This window comes from Hyperolius riggenbachi, chromosome 1, assembly GCF_040937935.1.
Source record: "Hyperolius riggenbachi isolate aHypRig1 chromosome 1, aHypRig1.pri, whole genome shotgun sequence".
NCBI classification, from domain to species: Eukaryota; Metazoa; Chordata; class Amphibia; order Anura; family Hyperoliidae; genus Hyperolius; species Hyperolius riggenbachi.
The window spans coordinates 360319394-360333836 of NC_090646.1; the positions used below are offsets into that span (position 1 = coordinate 360319394).

At 45.2% G+C, this 14443-nt stretch overlaps 1 protein-coding gene across 5 annotated transcripts in view; it reads left to right on the top strand.

Moving 5' to 3' along the window:
* LOC137550832 (uncharacterized) overlaps positions 1 to 12808 on the top strand; it is a 154151-nt gene extending 141343 nt beyond the window's left edge. For 4 of the 5 annotated variants that reach the window (XM_068271300.1, XM_068271295.1, XM_068271299.1 and 1 more), the window contains exons 6-7: positions 784 to 1037; positions 12473 to 12808. In XM_068271300.1, the coding sequence (XP_068127401.1) occupies positions 784 to 1037; positions 12473 to 12600 (382 nt within the window). In that variant the 3' untranslated portion in view covers positions 12601 to 12808. The remainder of the gene's footprint in view (positions 1 to 783; positions 1038 to 12472) is intronic. The other variant, XM_068271296.1, reaches the window with a different exon arrangement.
* The last annotated feature ends 1635 nt before the right edge of the window (positions 12809 to 14443 follow it).

Sequence of the window (14443 nt, forward strand, 5' to 3'; positions counted from 1 at the left end):
TTGTAGAACTGCCTTGGAACCACCTCTATGTCCCATGGCCTCCGACAAGTCCTGCTGCTCCACATAATGTTTAGGACTGCCGTGGAACCACCTCTAGGTCCCATGGCCTATGACAAGTCCTGCTGCGCTACATAATGTTTAGGACTGCCGTGGAACCACCTCTAGGTCCCATGGCCTACGACAAGTCCTGCTGCTCCAAACAACACTTGTAAATGACCGCCGTGGAAAACATGGCTTATGCGACAACTCCTGCAACTCCAAACCACAATTATAATGACCGCCGTGGAACACCATAGTTTACACGACAACTCCTGCTGCAAAAATAAATAAATATATATATATATATTAAAAAAAATGAACGGTGGAACAGCCACTAGGTCCCATGGGCTACCATTTAGCTCAAAAGAGGTTTCAATTGCGACTACTTTAATTTTTCCGCCGGAATGCGGAATTCCGCGAAAATGCAATGGCGACAGAATTTACCGCTGGCGGAATCCGCCAATTCCGGCGGAACGGAATTTGGACCTTCTGATCATGACTACCCATACTGGGGAGCTACCAAATACTGGGGACCCCTTTGATTACCTATACTGGGCATTATTACTGGAAGACGCTCTGACTATCCGTAATGATTTTTATTTTTATTTTTGGGGGGGGGGGGGCAACAATTATTTTGCTATGGGGCCCCATGGTTTCTAGCTATGCCCCTGATATTAGTTTCAAGTATACTGACAATTTGCAAGCAATTATCTAATGAACTGATCTTTACATTCTATATTATAGCATAGAGGCTTTTCAAAAGGAATGCATTGAACCTGAACCTGAATCTGGAACCAGGACTTTGACTGTTGGGCTATACCCACATAATGACATTATGCTGCACCTGCCTGAGGAACATGTTGTCATCGAGATGCCAGAGGCAATCATAGAGAAACGTGTTTCAGTCGGGATGCCTGAGGCAATGAAAAAGAAATCGGTTTCCTTCAGAGAGAAACCTGTAATCATTGAGATTCATACGGGTAACAATAAGATTTTATGTAACTATCCCATTTGTATTGCCTTCAAAGCAATTTTGTAGTTGATGTACAAACCTTAAACTTTGACTAAGGTTGTAGCTTTTGCAGCCTTACACACAGTGTGGCTTTACTTCAGCGAACATGGGCCTATGTGACACTATGCTGAACCTCTGCATTTGGATATTCAGTTATGGTCCTTTTACATCATCCACTGCATCCACTGACCTCTACACCAGTGCGGAGGCTTAAATATGATCACACTAGTTGGAAGATTTGGTATACAGCCAGTTCAGAATGCTCTAGATCACAGGTGTCGAACTCCAGGCCTGGAGGCAGGGCCAGATTTACCATAAGGCACGTGCCTACAGGCACCTTATGTGGGACAGGCAGCTCACTCCACTCCTCGACAACTCCCTCCTCCTCTCTTTCGCTTTTCTCCCTTCCCTGTAATAACAAGAAGCCAGGCACCGCTCTGCTCAGCTTAAGCCCCCCACCCACCCCTTTCGGGTGTGCATAGGTTAGGGATGCCGGGGCGGAAGGAGAAGAAGACCAGGAAGGTGCTGTTCTGGCAGTGGGAGGGATTAATCAGCAGCTTCCAGCTGCTTCAGCAACTTATCTATCAGGGAGCAGAAGGCCACCTAGACACCAGCTCAGGACAAATCGGCCCCCTGCCGACAGGCATACCCCCGCAGTGACAGCGACTCATCCTCCCTGACTTCCACGTTTGGAGGGAAGTTCTCGCAGCCCCAGCCTGAAGAGAAACAGGAACATAGGCAGACAGCTTGATACACGCTGGCCCTGCACGCACGGGAGTGTCTGCTTTCAGAATCAGACCTGTTCACTGAGATCCTGGATCAGTGCAAGGAGGGGGGCAGCCCCCTGCCCAGCCACATTCCCTACCTCAGCACGGCCACAACTTCACGGTGATCCCTGCTCATCATCCTATTTTGTCCTGCTCTGTCCTTTATTCCTATCTTCCTCATCCTTCACTGCTCTTTCCTCCTATTTCTTCTGCTACACTGCTCTATTCTCTTCATCCTCCTGCTTCACTGCTCTCTCCTCATCATTTTCATCCTTCACTGTTCTGTCCTCCAGCTACACTGTTCTGTCTTCCTCATCCTCTTGCTTCACTGTTCTGTCCTCGTCCTCCTCCTTCACTGTTCTGTCCTCCTCATCCTCCTCCTTCACTGTTCTGTCCTCCTTATCCTCCTGCTTTACTGTTCTGTCCTCCTCATCCCCCTGCTTCATTGCTCTGTCCTCCTGCTATACTGCTCTGTCCTCCTCATCCTCCTGCTTCATTGTTCTCTCCTCTTCACCCACCAGCTTCACGGTTCTCCCCTCCTCATCTTTCACTGATCTGTCCTCCTCATCCATTACTGTTCTGTCCTCCTGATCCTTCAGCTTCACTGCTCTGTCCTCTTCATCTCCCAGCTTGACTGCTCTGTTCTCCTCATCCTCAACTTCACTGGTCTTTACTCTTCCTACTTCAGTGCTCTTTCCTCTATCCCTGCCTCACATCACTGCTCTCAGGAGCTTACACCATAAAGGCCCATTTCCACTAGTGCCAAATTCGCACCAATCCGCAGCGTTTCTCCACAGGTGACAGGGGCATGGAAACGCTGTCTATCTTCTCAATGCCATTGTCTTTCAGATTGCACAACTATGCGAATCTGTATAGCGCGCTGCCACGGCACAGCTTAGTGATTCAGGCTGTGTATTTGCAACACAACGAGAGCTGGGCCAAATCGGAAATGGCTGTGGCTCCTAGTGGAAACCAGCCTCTATCCTTAAAGAGGAACTCCAGTGAAAATAATTTAATATAAAAAGGTGCTTAATTTTTACAATAATTATGTATACATGATTTAGTCAGAGTTTGCTCATTGTAAAATCTTTCCTCTCCCAGATTCACATTCTGACATGTATTACATGGTGACATTGTTACTGTGGGCAGATTATGTAGCTGTTCTGGCTTTAACAGACAGCTATAAACAGCCATTTCCTGTGTGTGTCATTGTTACATTGTGGCAGTTTGCCCAGAGTACCGTACGGTACCAGAGCCTCTTGTGGGAGGGGTTTCAGCACAAAATCAGTCATACAGCGCCCCCTGATGGTCTGTTTGTGAAAATCATTATATTTTTCATGTAAAAGTGGGTATCAGCTACTGATTGGGATAAAGTTCAATTCTTGGTCGGAGTTTCTCTTTAAAGAGGAACTGTCGCGAAAATCTTAAAATTAAACACATACAACAAAAGAAGTACATTTCTTCCTGAGTAAAATGAGCCATAAATTACTTTTCTCCTATGTTGCTGTCACTTACAGTAAGTAGTAGAAATCTGACATTGCCGACAGGTTTTGGGCTAGTCCATCTCTCCATAGGGGATTCCCAGCTTGGCCTTTATTCTTTATAAAGACACTCCCTGAAAAAGATTTATACAAAGGTTCTGGCCAGCTTCCCTGCTCGCTGCACACTATTTTGGCAGTTGGTCGGAGAAACTGACATTCACTAAGTGCTTTTAAAAATAAAGAAAACCCTGAGAACCCTCCTATGAGAAGATGGGCTAGTCTAAAATCTGTCGGTGATGACAGATTTCTACTACTTACTGTAAGTGACAGGAACATAGGAGAAAAGTAATTTATGGCTCATTTTACTCTGGGAAAAAAGTACTTCTTATTTGTATGTGTTTTAAATGTTAAGATTTTTGCGACAGTTCCTCTTTAAAAAAATATTCTGAATTCAAATCCCTGCATCATGTCACTGTTCTTACACTCTAAAGATTGTTAGTGACATGATGCAGGGATTAGAGTTCAGAATATTTTTACTTGGGGGTGTGGTCTGTGTTGAAGGGAGGGGCTTAGGGCGCCAGAACGCCTGTGCCTACAGGCTCCTGAGTTGTAAATCCAGCCCTGCCTGGAGGGCCAGATCCATGCCAGTGTTTAGGATGGACTGAGAAAGAGAGGAATGTGTTCTACCTGATGGACCACCACTTTCCTGATTCAGACCGATCAATTAATTTGAGCTGTGTCAAAAATGTGTGAGGATCTTGGCCCTCAAAGGACCGGTTTGACATTCCTTCTCTAGATGGAACCTCAGGTGTCCTATTTCTCTAAAGCAATGCTGGAGAACTGTTTCCAAGGTTCTACAGGACACAGCAAACCGTTAACTTTTTTCTGATAGTGTCCTTAGTCCTTATAGAGATATACCGCAGCATTTGAGGACCTTTGTTACAGAGCCATACACTGGGCCGATTAGCTTGATCGATCGATCAAAATCAATCGATTGCAAACCGATTGACTAATCGATCGATTTGCGGTCAATTTCGACATGCTGGAAAATGTAGGTCGATCTGTTGAGATTGCTTATCATTTTGCAATGGCCCTAATGGAAATCTGATGGCAAATAAATGCCATCAGATCAGGGGCATATCGGAGTAATATGGCGCCTATGGCAAACACTGAAACTGCGCACCCCCCCCCCTCCTCAGAGCCCCCTTCCCCTGTAAAAACAAAATCCTTTCTTGCATATATTTGATATCATCGGCCACTGTTTTTTGGCAAGGGATATTGATAGTCACTTTTTCAGAAATATCTCTATATTAGAATTAAGTAGCCATGTGCCTGAAAGTTAAATCGTCACATTCTTTCAGATAAAAGAATAAGGTAGCTACATGCTGCCCGATAAAATAATCAAATAGTTCCATGCCTCAAGTTAAAAGAATCAAGTAGTCACATGCCTCCAGATAATCAAGTAGCAGTGCTCTCCCCAGATATTTCTTACAGCAGGTGGGTAAGTAAGGTCTTGCTGTGTGGAAAGGAGGATTACACTGGGTGCTACTAGGTAGGGAGGGGAATATAATGCTGGGTGCTACTTGGTGGGGAGAAGAGTGGGGGAATTATGCTGGGTGCTAGTGAATGAGGAGGGGGGTGGGAGGATCATGCTGGATTTATCTAAACTCTAGAGCAGTGGTCCTCAAACTAAGGCCCGCGGGCCGAATGTGGCCCCCTGAGGCTTTTATACCAGCCCCCCACACAGAAAATGTATTACTTATAGATGCAGCCAGCTACATCTTTAAATATTGGTGGTCCGCATATGGAATAGCAGTGCTGTCACCACTCATCCACATGGAAGCCAGAAAGCAATAATTTTGCTGATTTCCAATCAAATTCCACAGCAGGTGACATTGCTGTCCAATTGGACTGCAGGTAGTCACCTGGGTATGCATCACTGTCTGGCCCGCAAAGACTTCTACATCATCTTGTGTATACTCCGGCCCCCCAGCAGTCTGAAGTATGTTGACCCGGCCCTCAACCCAAAATGTTTGGGGACCCCTGATCTAGAGGTTCACCGCTCTGGGTGTGCAGAGGGGTTTACAATGGATGATGCTAATGGAAAAAGTGCAATCTCCCTTCGGGTGATGGTGGGCCTGGGATACTCCTACTGAGTGCTGCTGTGTGCTGTTGGGCTGGACATTTAAGCAGAGTGTACAGTGCTACCAGAGGCAGTTTATAGAGAGCCCGAGGTGAGTTTTAAAAATGCTATTAAGACACAGAGGCTGGTTCTGCATACAATGACCAGCCTCTGTTACTATACTGTGCCCCCCAGGCGCAAAAAAAAACGCCATGCTAGCAACATGCAGCTTGTCGCTAGCCGGCTGTTTACATCCAGGCTGTCATTTACCGCCGATCCCCTGCCTCCTCTATATCGCCGCTCCCCGCCTGCGTCCTTTCCCTCCAATCAGCTTATGGAGGCGGGAGGGAAAGGACACATGCGAGGAGCGGCACTGTAGAGGAGGCGGGGGAGCAGTGGGAAATGACAGCCTGGATATAAATATGTAAACACAATTTGTTTTCATACTTATAATGCTTAAATATCGTTCCCGGTTCACACTTGCGGTGGCCCTCCGGAATCGCCGTGCCGGAGCCGCACCGCTTGCAGAACGGACGGAACGGATGCACGGCATAGCAATGAAAGCCTATGCGTCCGTTCACATGCGTCCGTTCTGCCGAACCGGAGCCGGACCGGATCCGGGCCGGATCCGGACTCCGGCCTCCGTTCCAACATGCGCTATTTTTTCATCCGGCTCCTCCGGCAGCCGTATCCGGGGCGGAGCCGGACTGCACCATCCGGCCAATACAAACCAATGGGAACCGGAGAGCGCACAACACACTGGCTGAGAAATCCGGATGTTCTACCCCACTTCCTATGGGGATTGTTGCGGCGATATTGGATGGGGACACATGGGCAAGCATTTTGGAGTGGAGCAGCACAGCTGGATCCGGATCCGGAGATGTTGGCAGCATGTCGCAGGTGGAGGTGAGTGCTAAACAGCAGAGGGCCTGATTCCACAGGTCCCCCTTCTGCTGACCTCCCAGACCCCAACATTTTTTTTGTTTTTAACGTAACTTTTGCCAAACGGATCCGGATCGCATCCTGATGGACACCTGATGCAACCTGACCGGATCCGGATCGGATCCGGATCAGAACCGTACGGTTCCGATCCGGATCCGGTCCGGATCCGGTCAGGTCATCCGGTCCGTTTGGCAAACAACCGCAAGTGTGAACGGGGCCTTATTCTATTAGAAATACATCGCTTTTGGTATTAACTTTGTTTTTCACTCTTATAATGCTTCGATTATAGTTTTATTAACTTACTAATATATCACTTTTATTATTATTATTATTATTATTATTACCATTATTTTAAGAATTCTAATGCTTACATGATCGTAAGGCTATTTATTCTACTATATATTGTGTATATATATATATATATATATATATATATATATATATATATATATATATATATATATACCTTTTTCTATTTATAATATTATATATGTGTACGTGATTTTAAGACTATTTATTCTATTACAAATATATAAATTATTCTATTCATGTTATTTATAGTGAAGTATTTTAAGGATTAAATATATTATTGTTTATATGTGTGTAAGAGTGTTTGTGCAGTTGGGATGGTTAGGGTTAGGCACCACCAGGGGGATGGTTAGGGTTAGACACCACCAGGGGGGTGGTTAGGGTTAGGCACCACCAGGAAGGTCTTAGGGTTAGGCACCACCAGGGGGGTGGTTAGGGTTAGGCACCACCAGGGGGGTCTTAGGGTTAGGCACCACCAGGGGAGTTTTAGGGTTAGACACCACCAGGGGGGGTCTTAGGGTTAGGCATCACCAGGGGGGTCTTAGGGTTAGGCACCACCAGGGGGTGGTTAGGGTTAGGCACCACCAGGGGGGTGGTTAGGGTTAGGAACCACCAGGCGGGTGGTTAAGGTTAGGAACCACCAGGGGGGTCTAGGGGTTAGGGATAGGTACAGGGAGAATTCTGTGTGAGAGTAAGGTTAGGTATAGTTACAGCACAATTTACACCACCAGGGTGGTGGTTAGGGTTAGGCACCACCAGGGGGGTCTAGGGGTTAGGGATAGGTACAGGGTGGGTTCTGTGTGAGAGTAAGGTTAGGTATGGTTACAGCACAATATATGTAATATATACAAAGTTTTATCATCCAAAAAAAAAAAAAATTAAGGGAAGAGAATTAGTAGTGAGACTGAGTGTCAAGGAAGGAGATAATTTGTCTTTGAGGGACAGAGAGTGTGTGAGAAGGAATGGGAAAGAGAAAAAGAGTGTGTAGGCATAGGCCTCAATTCACTAAGCTTTATCAAATACTTTATCAAACGTTTGATAATTTACCTCATGGGTAAAATCTAATTTTGAATTCAATAAGGTGTTATATATTTATCGAATGCTTTATTGATAAAACGTAATATATATCTATAACACCTTTGTGAATTCAAAATTAGATTTTACCCATGAGGTAAGTTATCAAATGTTTGATAAAGTGTTTGATAAAGCTTAGTGAATTGAGGCCTATAGTGTGAGTGAGAGACAGAAAGAAAGTGTATGTGTGGTGAGTGAGGAACAGACTAAATGCAGAAAAAAATGTATTTGAGTGTGGGAAACTGAGGTGGGAGAGCAGTGAAAAGAATGTGTATCTGTGTGGATGCTAAACAGAGAATGTATGTGTGAGAGGGGAGTAAGAGGATAATTGCAAGTTGGAGAAGCAATATTGCCTACCATATGAAATTTACACATTGAATGCATGCAAGGAATGCAGGTCTCTCACAGCTCCTGTGTAACCTGTCCTGCACATCACACTGCAGGAGGTCGGAGGGAAACACTGATGTCCAGGGAAAGCTACATTCATGGAGTTGTAACGTCTCTCCAGCAGAGTAGAGCAGAGCAGTAGGGGAAGGGTAGCAGCTGTGAAGAGGTGACCAGACAGCAAGGATCTGCTGCTGGGATGCACCTGCACTGCAAGGCTGTGGCTACTTCCCAGCCCTGGCTAAAGCTGCTCCGAACTTTCCTCTGTGTGCTCTGACCTCTGAGTCTGAACCACGAGGCTGAAGCACATGGGGAGAGAGAGCCTGCTACGAGATGCGATTGCTGGAGGAGAAGAGCCCTGTAGTAGCTAGGGAGATTGATTACAGTACTCACTGGACGAGCCACACGTTCTCTCCACAACTCCTGTGCATGGACGGCTCCTGTGCTTTCACCGCCCCTCCACCCCACTGATAGGCAGGAGGCGAAAAGAGGGCGGAGATAGTGTCTAAGTGATAGCGGCCCGCTGCAGTGACACAGCCGCTGCCCAGGATAGTAAATTGAGCATGTAGCAAGGCAATTCTGCCGCAGACCAGGACTAGCAGGCATGGCGCCCATGGGGCTTTGTAGTCTATGGCACTAGCCATGGCTGCACCCTTGTAGATCCGCCTCTGCATCAGATCGATTTTCAATAGATTTCATACTGAAATCTATTGGAAATCTGTTCCTAGTAAAAAATGTTCCTAAACACATCACATAGATCAGAAATCTATCTGATGATCTATCTGCTGCTAATCTAACGAGTGTATGGCCACCTTTACAGTACAGTACAGTGACAGTACATGTTTACGTAGATACAGGTTATTGAGTGCTACTTAGCAACGTCATGGAGTGCAATAACTAGCACTCTTGCCTCACAGCACTTTGATTCCAGGTTTGGATCTTGGTCAGGTCTTTGTACTGATTATTATTTTCCAGCTCATTAAATAATGAATGCCAATGAATGTCTATGTGCCTGTTTCCACTAAACGCAATTTTTCTGATGCAGATTTCCCATAGGCATTCATTGGAGTCAGTTTTCTGCATCCATAATCCGTGTGTAGTGAAAATAGACCCTAAGGGCTTGATTCACAAAGTGGTGCAAACTGTTTAGCACGGGTGTGCTAAACAGTTAGCACGTGAAGTGCTTTTCGTTGACTTTTGCGCGTGCAAAGTGCCGTGATTCGCGCGATCGCGGACTTTTGCGTGCGCAATTTGCTGCAAATTTCGTGCGCAAAAGTCCGCGATTGCGCGAATCGCGGCACTTTGCGCGCGCAAAAGTCCGCGAAAAGCACTTCACGTGCTAACTGTTTAGCACACCCGTGCTAAACAGTTTGCACCGCTTTGTGAATCAAGCCCTAAGTCTGCAGAGATCATCCCTGCTCTGTGTATAATAAAGCATTCACCCTTACCCTCTCTCCTTGAGAATAAGAAATGCTTAGAGTGGTTTGCCTGGTGTTGCTCTGCAAAATGTAAAGCTATAAGCTTGCTATACACCAACCGTTCTGGATGCAAGCCTGGCTTCAGGGGCATAAAGAGATAATTTGCATATTCAGTAGCAGTGCACCACTGGTGTTCACTTAAAGCTGAATTTTTGCAAATTCCCTCTGTTTTAAGAAGGCAAACCACTATAAGCTTTGCTTTTTAGTAGGATGGCTTTTCAGTCTCTTTTAGTCCCCTATACTTTCCTTGTGTTTTTGGGTCTCCCTGAGCTGCTTGGTTACTGTGTTGTACTTGACAATAATACAAAATAGGGATGGTCAATGAGATGCAAATCATTTTTAGTTGATACAATATTATGCAAGCAGCTTGAAAATTAACCAATTAAATGAGGTAAAGTTTGATTGATCAATTATCAAGTTGCATACATTTGAATACAAAATGTGCATAATCATGCAACAACTTGAAATGATTTGCATCTCATTGACCATCCCTAATACAGAGCAGCTTTTCATTAGCTGGGACCAATATACTACCATCCACTGTTCAAGCACAAACTATAGGAGATATTTAACAATATCAGCTGATGCCTGATCATTTCACACCAATCACAGTATTTGTTCTGTAAAACTGGATGGCAAAACTATAGGTTATTAATGAAGAATGGAATGTATTGCTTAGAACAGGGATCCTCAGCCAGGATTCCATTAGAGCCCTGCATTGGTTCTATGTGACACCTACATGTGACAAAATAGCCCCACTTCCCCCACTGCTGTAGGATATCTTAGTCCCACTTTACAATCTCTGGTATTGCTAGTGGGCAGGGACGTAACAATAGGTTTGTGAAGGGCGAAGTCTAAGGTGCCAGGACATCTGTGCCTATAGGATCCTTTGATGTAAATCCTGGCCTGGCCCATCCCCAACCTCTCTACTCCTCCCCAAGTGCTCTGTACTGTAGTGATGCTGGAGGAGTCTGCAGAGCCAGTTCTGCTCCATCAGAGTTGGACAGAGTGAGTGTAATAAGCTGAGGATGGAAGGCTACTTGTCTGTCGGTTCACTTTATGCGTTTACTGCACACCATTTGTGTGTGTATATGTGAAAATATTCACATTTTATCTCTGGCTACTGTAATTGATAGAGAAAATAAGTGCAGTGTTTCACTGATGTCTGTTTTTATCTGCATGGGGAAAAAACATTCAAGTGCACACTAGCCAATTGAATACCATTGGTTCTAAGTTTACCTGTGCAGAAAGCAAGGAAGGGGGGAGAGCGGGGACCCATCCAAAGTTTCCCCGGGGGGGGGGGGGGGGCACTGATTTCTAGTTACAAACCTGCTAGTGGGGGAGGGATACCAGCTGCCATTGCATCTTCTGAAGCCAGCTGCATAGTGCCAGCTCAGAAGGGGCGTAACTATAAATCACAAGCCCCCCCCCAGGATAACTTTGAAGGCCCCCCCCAATGTTTACACTGTTTCTTTGCCTACCACTAGTGACTCTCACAGCCAGGGAGCCCATCTTGAAAGAGCCATAAAAAAGTGTGGACATCATAATATTAACACCTATGATAAGTATAGCCACAAAAACACCTGATCTGAAGGATGGACCCTTTTATCGAAGGGAGTAAAGTAGTATTTGAGACCCCCTTGCAGTTCTCGGTCACAAGGGCTGCTCCCCTGTAGTTATGCCCCTGCGACTCAGTGAAAGAGTTTAAGGAAGGAAGTTTGTGACAGACTGGAGGAAGTGGTGATCATGGTGTTTTGTTTTTTACAGTTGCAAACACTACTAAACACCTGTGTTTATGGGGGTAGGAGCACACTTATAATATATGGAACATAAAGTACCCACTTTTATACAGGGAAATTGATGTCTGCAGTTGTTATTCTGCAACTGCATTTGTCATTGGATGGCTAATGGTTGCTACAGTTGTCATTTTGGGTCTTGTGGATGCTACATCTCTCATTCAGGGGTTTCATGATTGCTGAATAGTAGGTTATAATAATAAATGCACCAAATAAATATATATGTTTTATAGTGTGTGTAATGTACTCTATATTCTGGTGTATAAGACTACTTTTTAACCCTTGAAAATCTTCTGAAAAGCTGGGGGTCGTTTTATAGACAGGGTGTCATTAATGCCGGGTGATACGCGTTGCTGTAACTCGATGCTGATGCTTAATTACCGGGTGCTGGATATTTTGCGGTCACCGCATATGCTGTGGGAGCTCATCACTCATGCTGCAAGGTCTGAGAAGCCCAGGGGTATGGAAGAAAGAGATCACGCTGTACCCATAAAACACACCTCTTCCACCCATCTGGCCCGCCCTATCCTGTTACCACATGTGCGAGATCTGAGAGGCAGAGAAGGAGGTAAATAGAATACAAAGGCGGGCCAGACCGATGTTTTATGGGCACAGTGCAATCTATTCTTCCATACCGCTCTGATAAACAGGGAGAGCTGACAAATCCGCTTGGAGACAGGTAGAGCTGACCAATCTGCTTAGAGAGAGGGAGAGTTGACCAATCTAACCAGTCAATCACCTGTATACTGTTATATACTGTGTACTACATACAGTACAGCACCAGTAGCTGTTCATACATAGGACCAGTAAACAATGTTTTGTTTTGTTTTTTTTATTTGCTGTGCATTGGAAGAGAGGTCTTATACGTGTATATCCCAAACTCTATATTTTAACTGGAAAAGTTGGGGGGTTGTCTAATACGCCCAGTCGTCTTATACGCCGGAAAAATTGGTAATTTTATGCAGTATTCTCAGGACCTGAATCTTCCAAAGGTTTCCAGTGGGCAAAAAAACAGTGCTGGCTTAGAACTTTGTTTCACTAATTCTACTTTCCTCTCTACCCCTACAGATCCCAGTAACAACAGCAGACGTGAACGCCGAATGTGCAAGTTCTGGTGTAAACTGGGTGTATGCCTTGGAGTAACTGTCCTCATTGGCGCTGCTGGTTGGCTCATGTGGAACTATGGCCTCCTGTAATCAAGGACAATACAGAGAGCCAGATGACACTTGTATCTCCAGCACCAGAGAGAAAGATGAGATCTATAGCATCAAAGAGCAGCTTCCCCCTCCAGTCTTACAGCCTCTATGTCACCTACTTGCATCAGTCTGGACCCAGACTCAGCTGCCTTGCCTCTTACCACTGAGGCGTACATGCAAATATATGTAAATAAAGTACAAAAAAATATGCAAATTGTATTTACCGTATTTTACGGCATATAAGATGCTCCGGACTATAAGACGCAGCTAATTTTAGAGAGCAAAAATCAGGGAAAAAATAAAATACTAAACCTGGTGCATCCATAGTGCGAGGGTGTCTTATGGAGCTTCTCTAGTTAAAATAATCCCCCCTCTCTCTGGAAACACAACAATTACCAGTTTGTGCTACAGCTTAGAGGCAGCCAATCCCTTGTACATCTCTAGGAATACCCAGAGCATCCTGGGATATGTAGTTCAAATGCCTGCTGGCATGCTTTGCTATAGACTGGGCAACAGATCAGCAAAAAGTGGAAATGCCCCTAGATATCCAGAACAATTCCCAACTCTACAGCTGGATAAGGGACATGATTCAGCATCAGCAGCTATTGTAGAGAGAGTTTTTACAAAATGATGCAAACACACAGTTGCTGTATTAAACATGCAGGCTTTTCCTTTCACCTTCACCTAAGAGCACCTCACCCAGGAGCACATAACCATCTCTAATCCTGCAGCAGCTGCAGACCTCCACATAAACATTTCCATAAATCACTTCTAAACATCGCTCTGCAGACAGCACATAACTTACAACATCGGAACTCCGGAAAGGCTCCGATCATGTGACCTGACCTCTGACTTTAGCGTAAGGCTAGCTAGAGAAGCCCCTTTCGCTAGAATGTGCAGGGAGTGTCTGCATTTTCAACACTCCGCAGCTTTGGCTGTCAGTTTCCACTCTAGAAAAGTGATACGAGCGTGTCTTCATCCAGCATGGATCTTTTCACTTCCCCCTCAGTACGGTACTTCTGGTAATGTGCTGCGCCAGCTGAATGCACCCTCCAGTCCTCCAATCATGCCGAACAGCAAGCCCTGATGTCCCCAGCGTGCTTCTCGTGTGCAGGAAGTGGGGTGGACCTGCAGCGGCTCAGCTGCCGTTAAAGGTATTGGACACACACAGTAATCTTTTTGTACTATTTGGAATATAAGACGCACTGACTTTTCCACCCCAGTTTTGGGGAAGAAAAGGTGCGTCTTATATTCCGGAAAATACGGTAATTGTCATAAAGATTAAATGTTTTGTTTTTCTATTAAACTCACAGATGGTGACTGCCAAACAAAATACATTGGATTAAGAGAGCAGCTGCTAAAATGCCATAACAAAGCAGTTGATGTCTCTGGAGTCCTGTGAACATCAAGGTGCAGGATCCTCCAGAGGAATGCAGTTATGCGTAAACCTTATATTTAGCCTTTCCATAAACCAATACTGAGTGCAGTGCAACCCTAGATGATCAAGATGGATGGAGTGGTGGATGGTTGTTGGGCGGCCATCATGTCACAGTAAAACTGGGACATCAGTCATGGTTTAGGTCGGAATCATGGGGAGAGAGCTAGTAAGCCCCTTTAGGGTCCCTGAAGGTGTGAAAATGATTTCTGAAAAGTAAGCAGAGTTTCTGACTGTCCACTTTCATCCATGGTAGTTAAAGAAGAATCCGTATTTCGGTGACCAAATCATCTTCATGCATGACAATGCACCAGCTCACGCTGCAAGTAATGCCTCTGCACCATAGGCTGCTGTGAGCATAAAAGGAGATAAACTCATTGTCAGGCTTGTCTGGTTACTTGCTCTAGG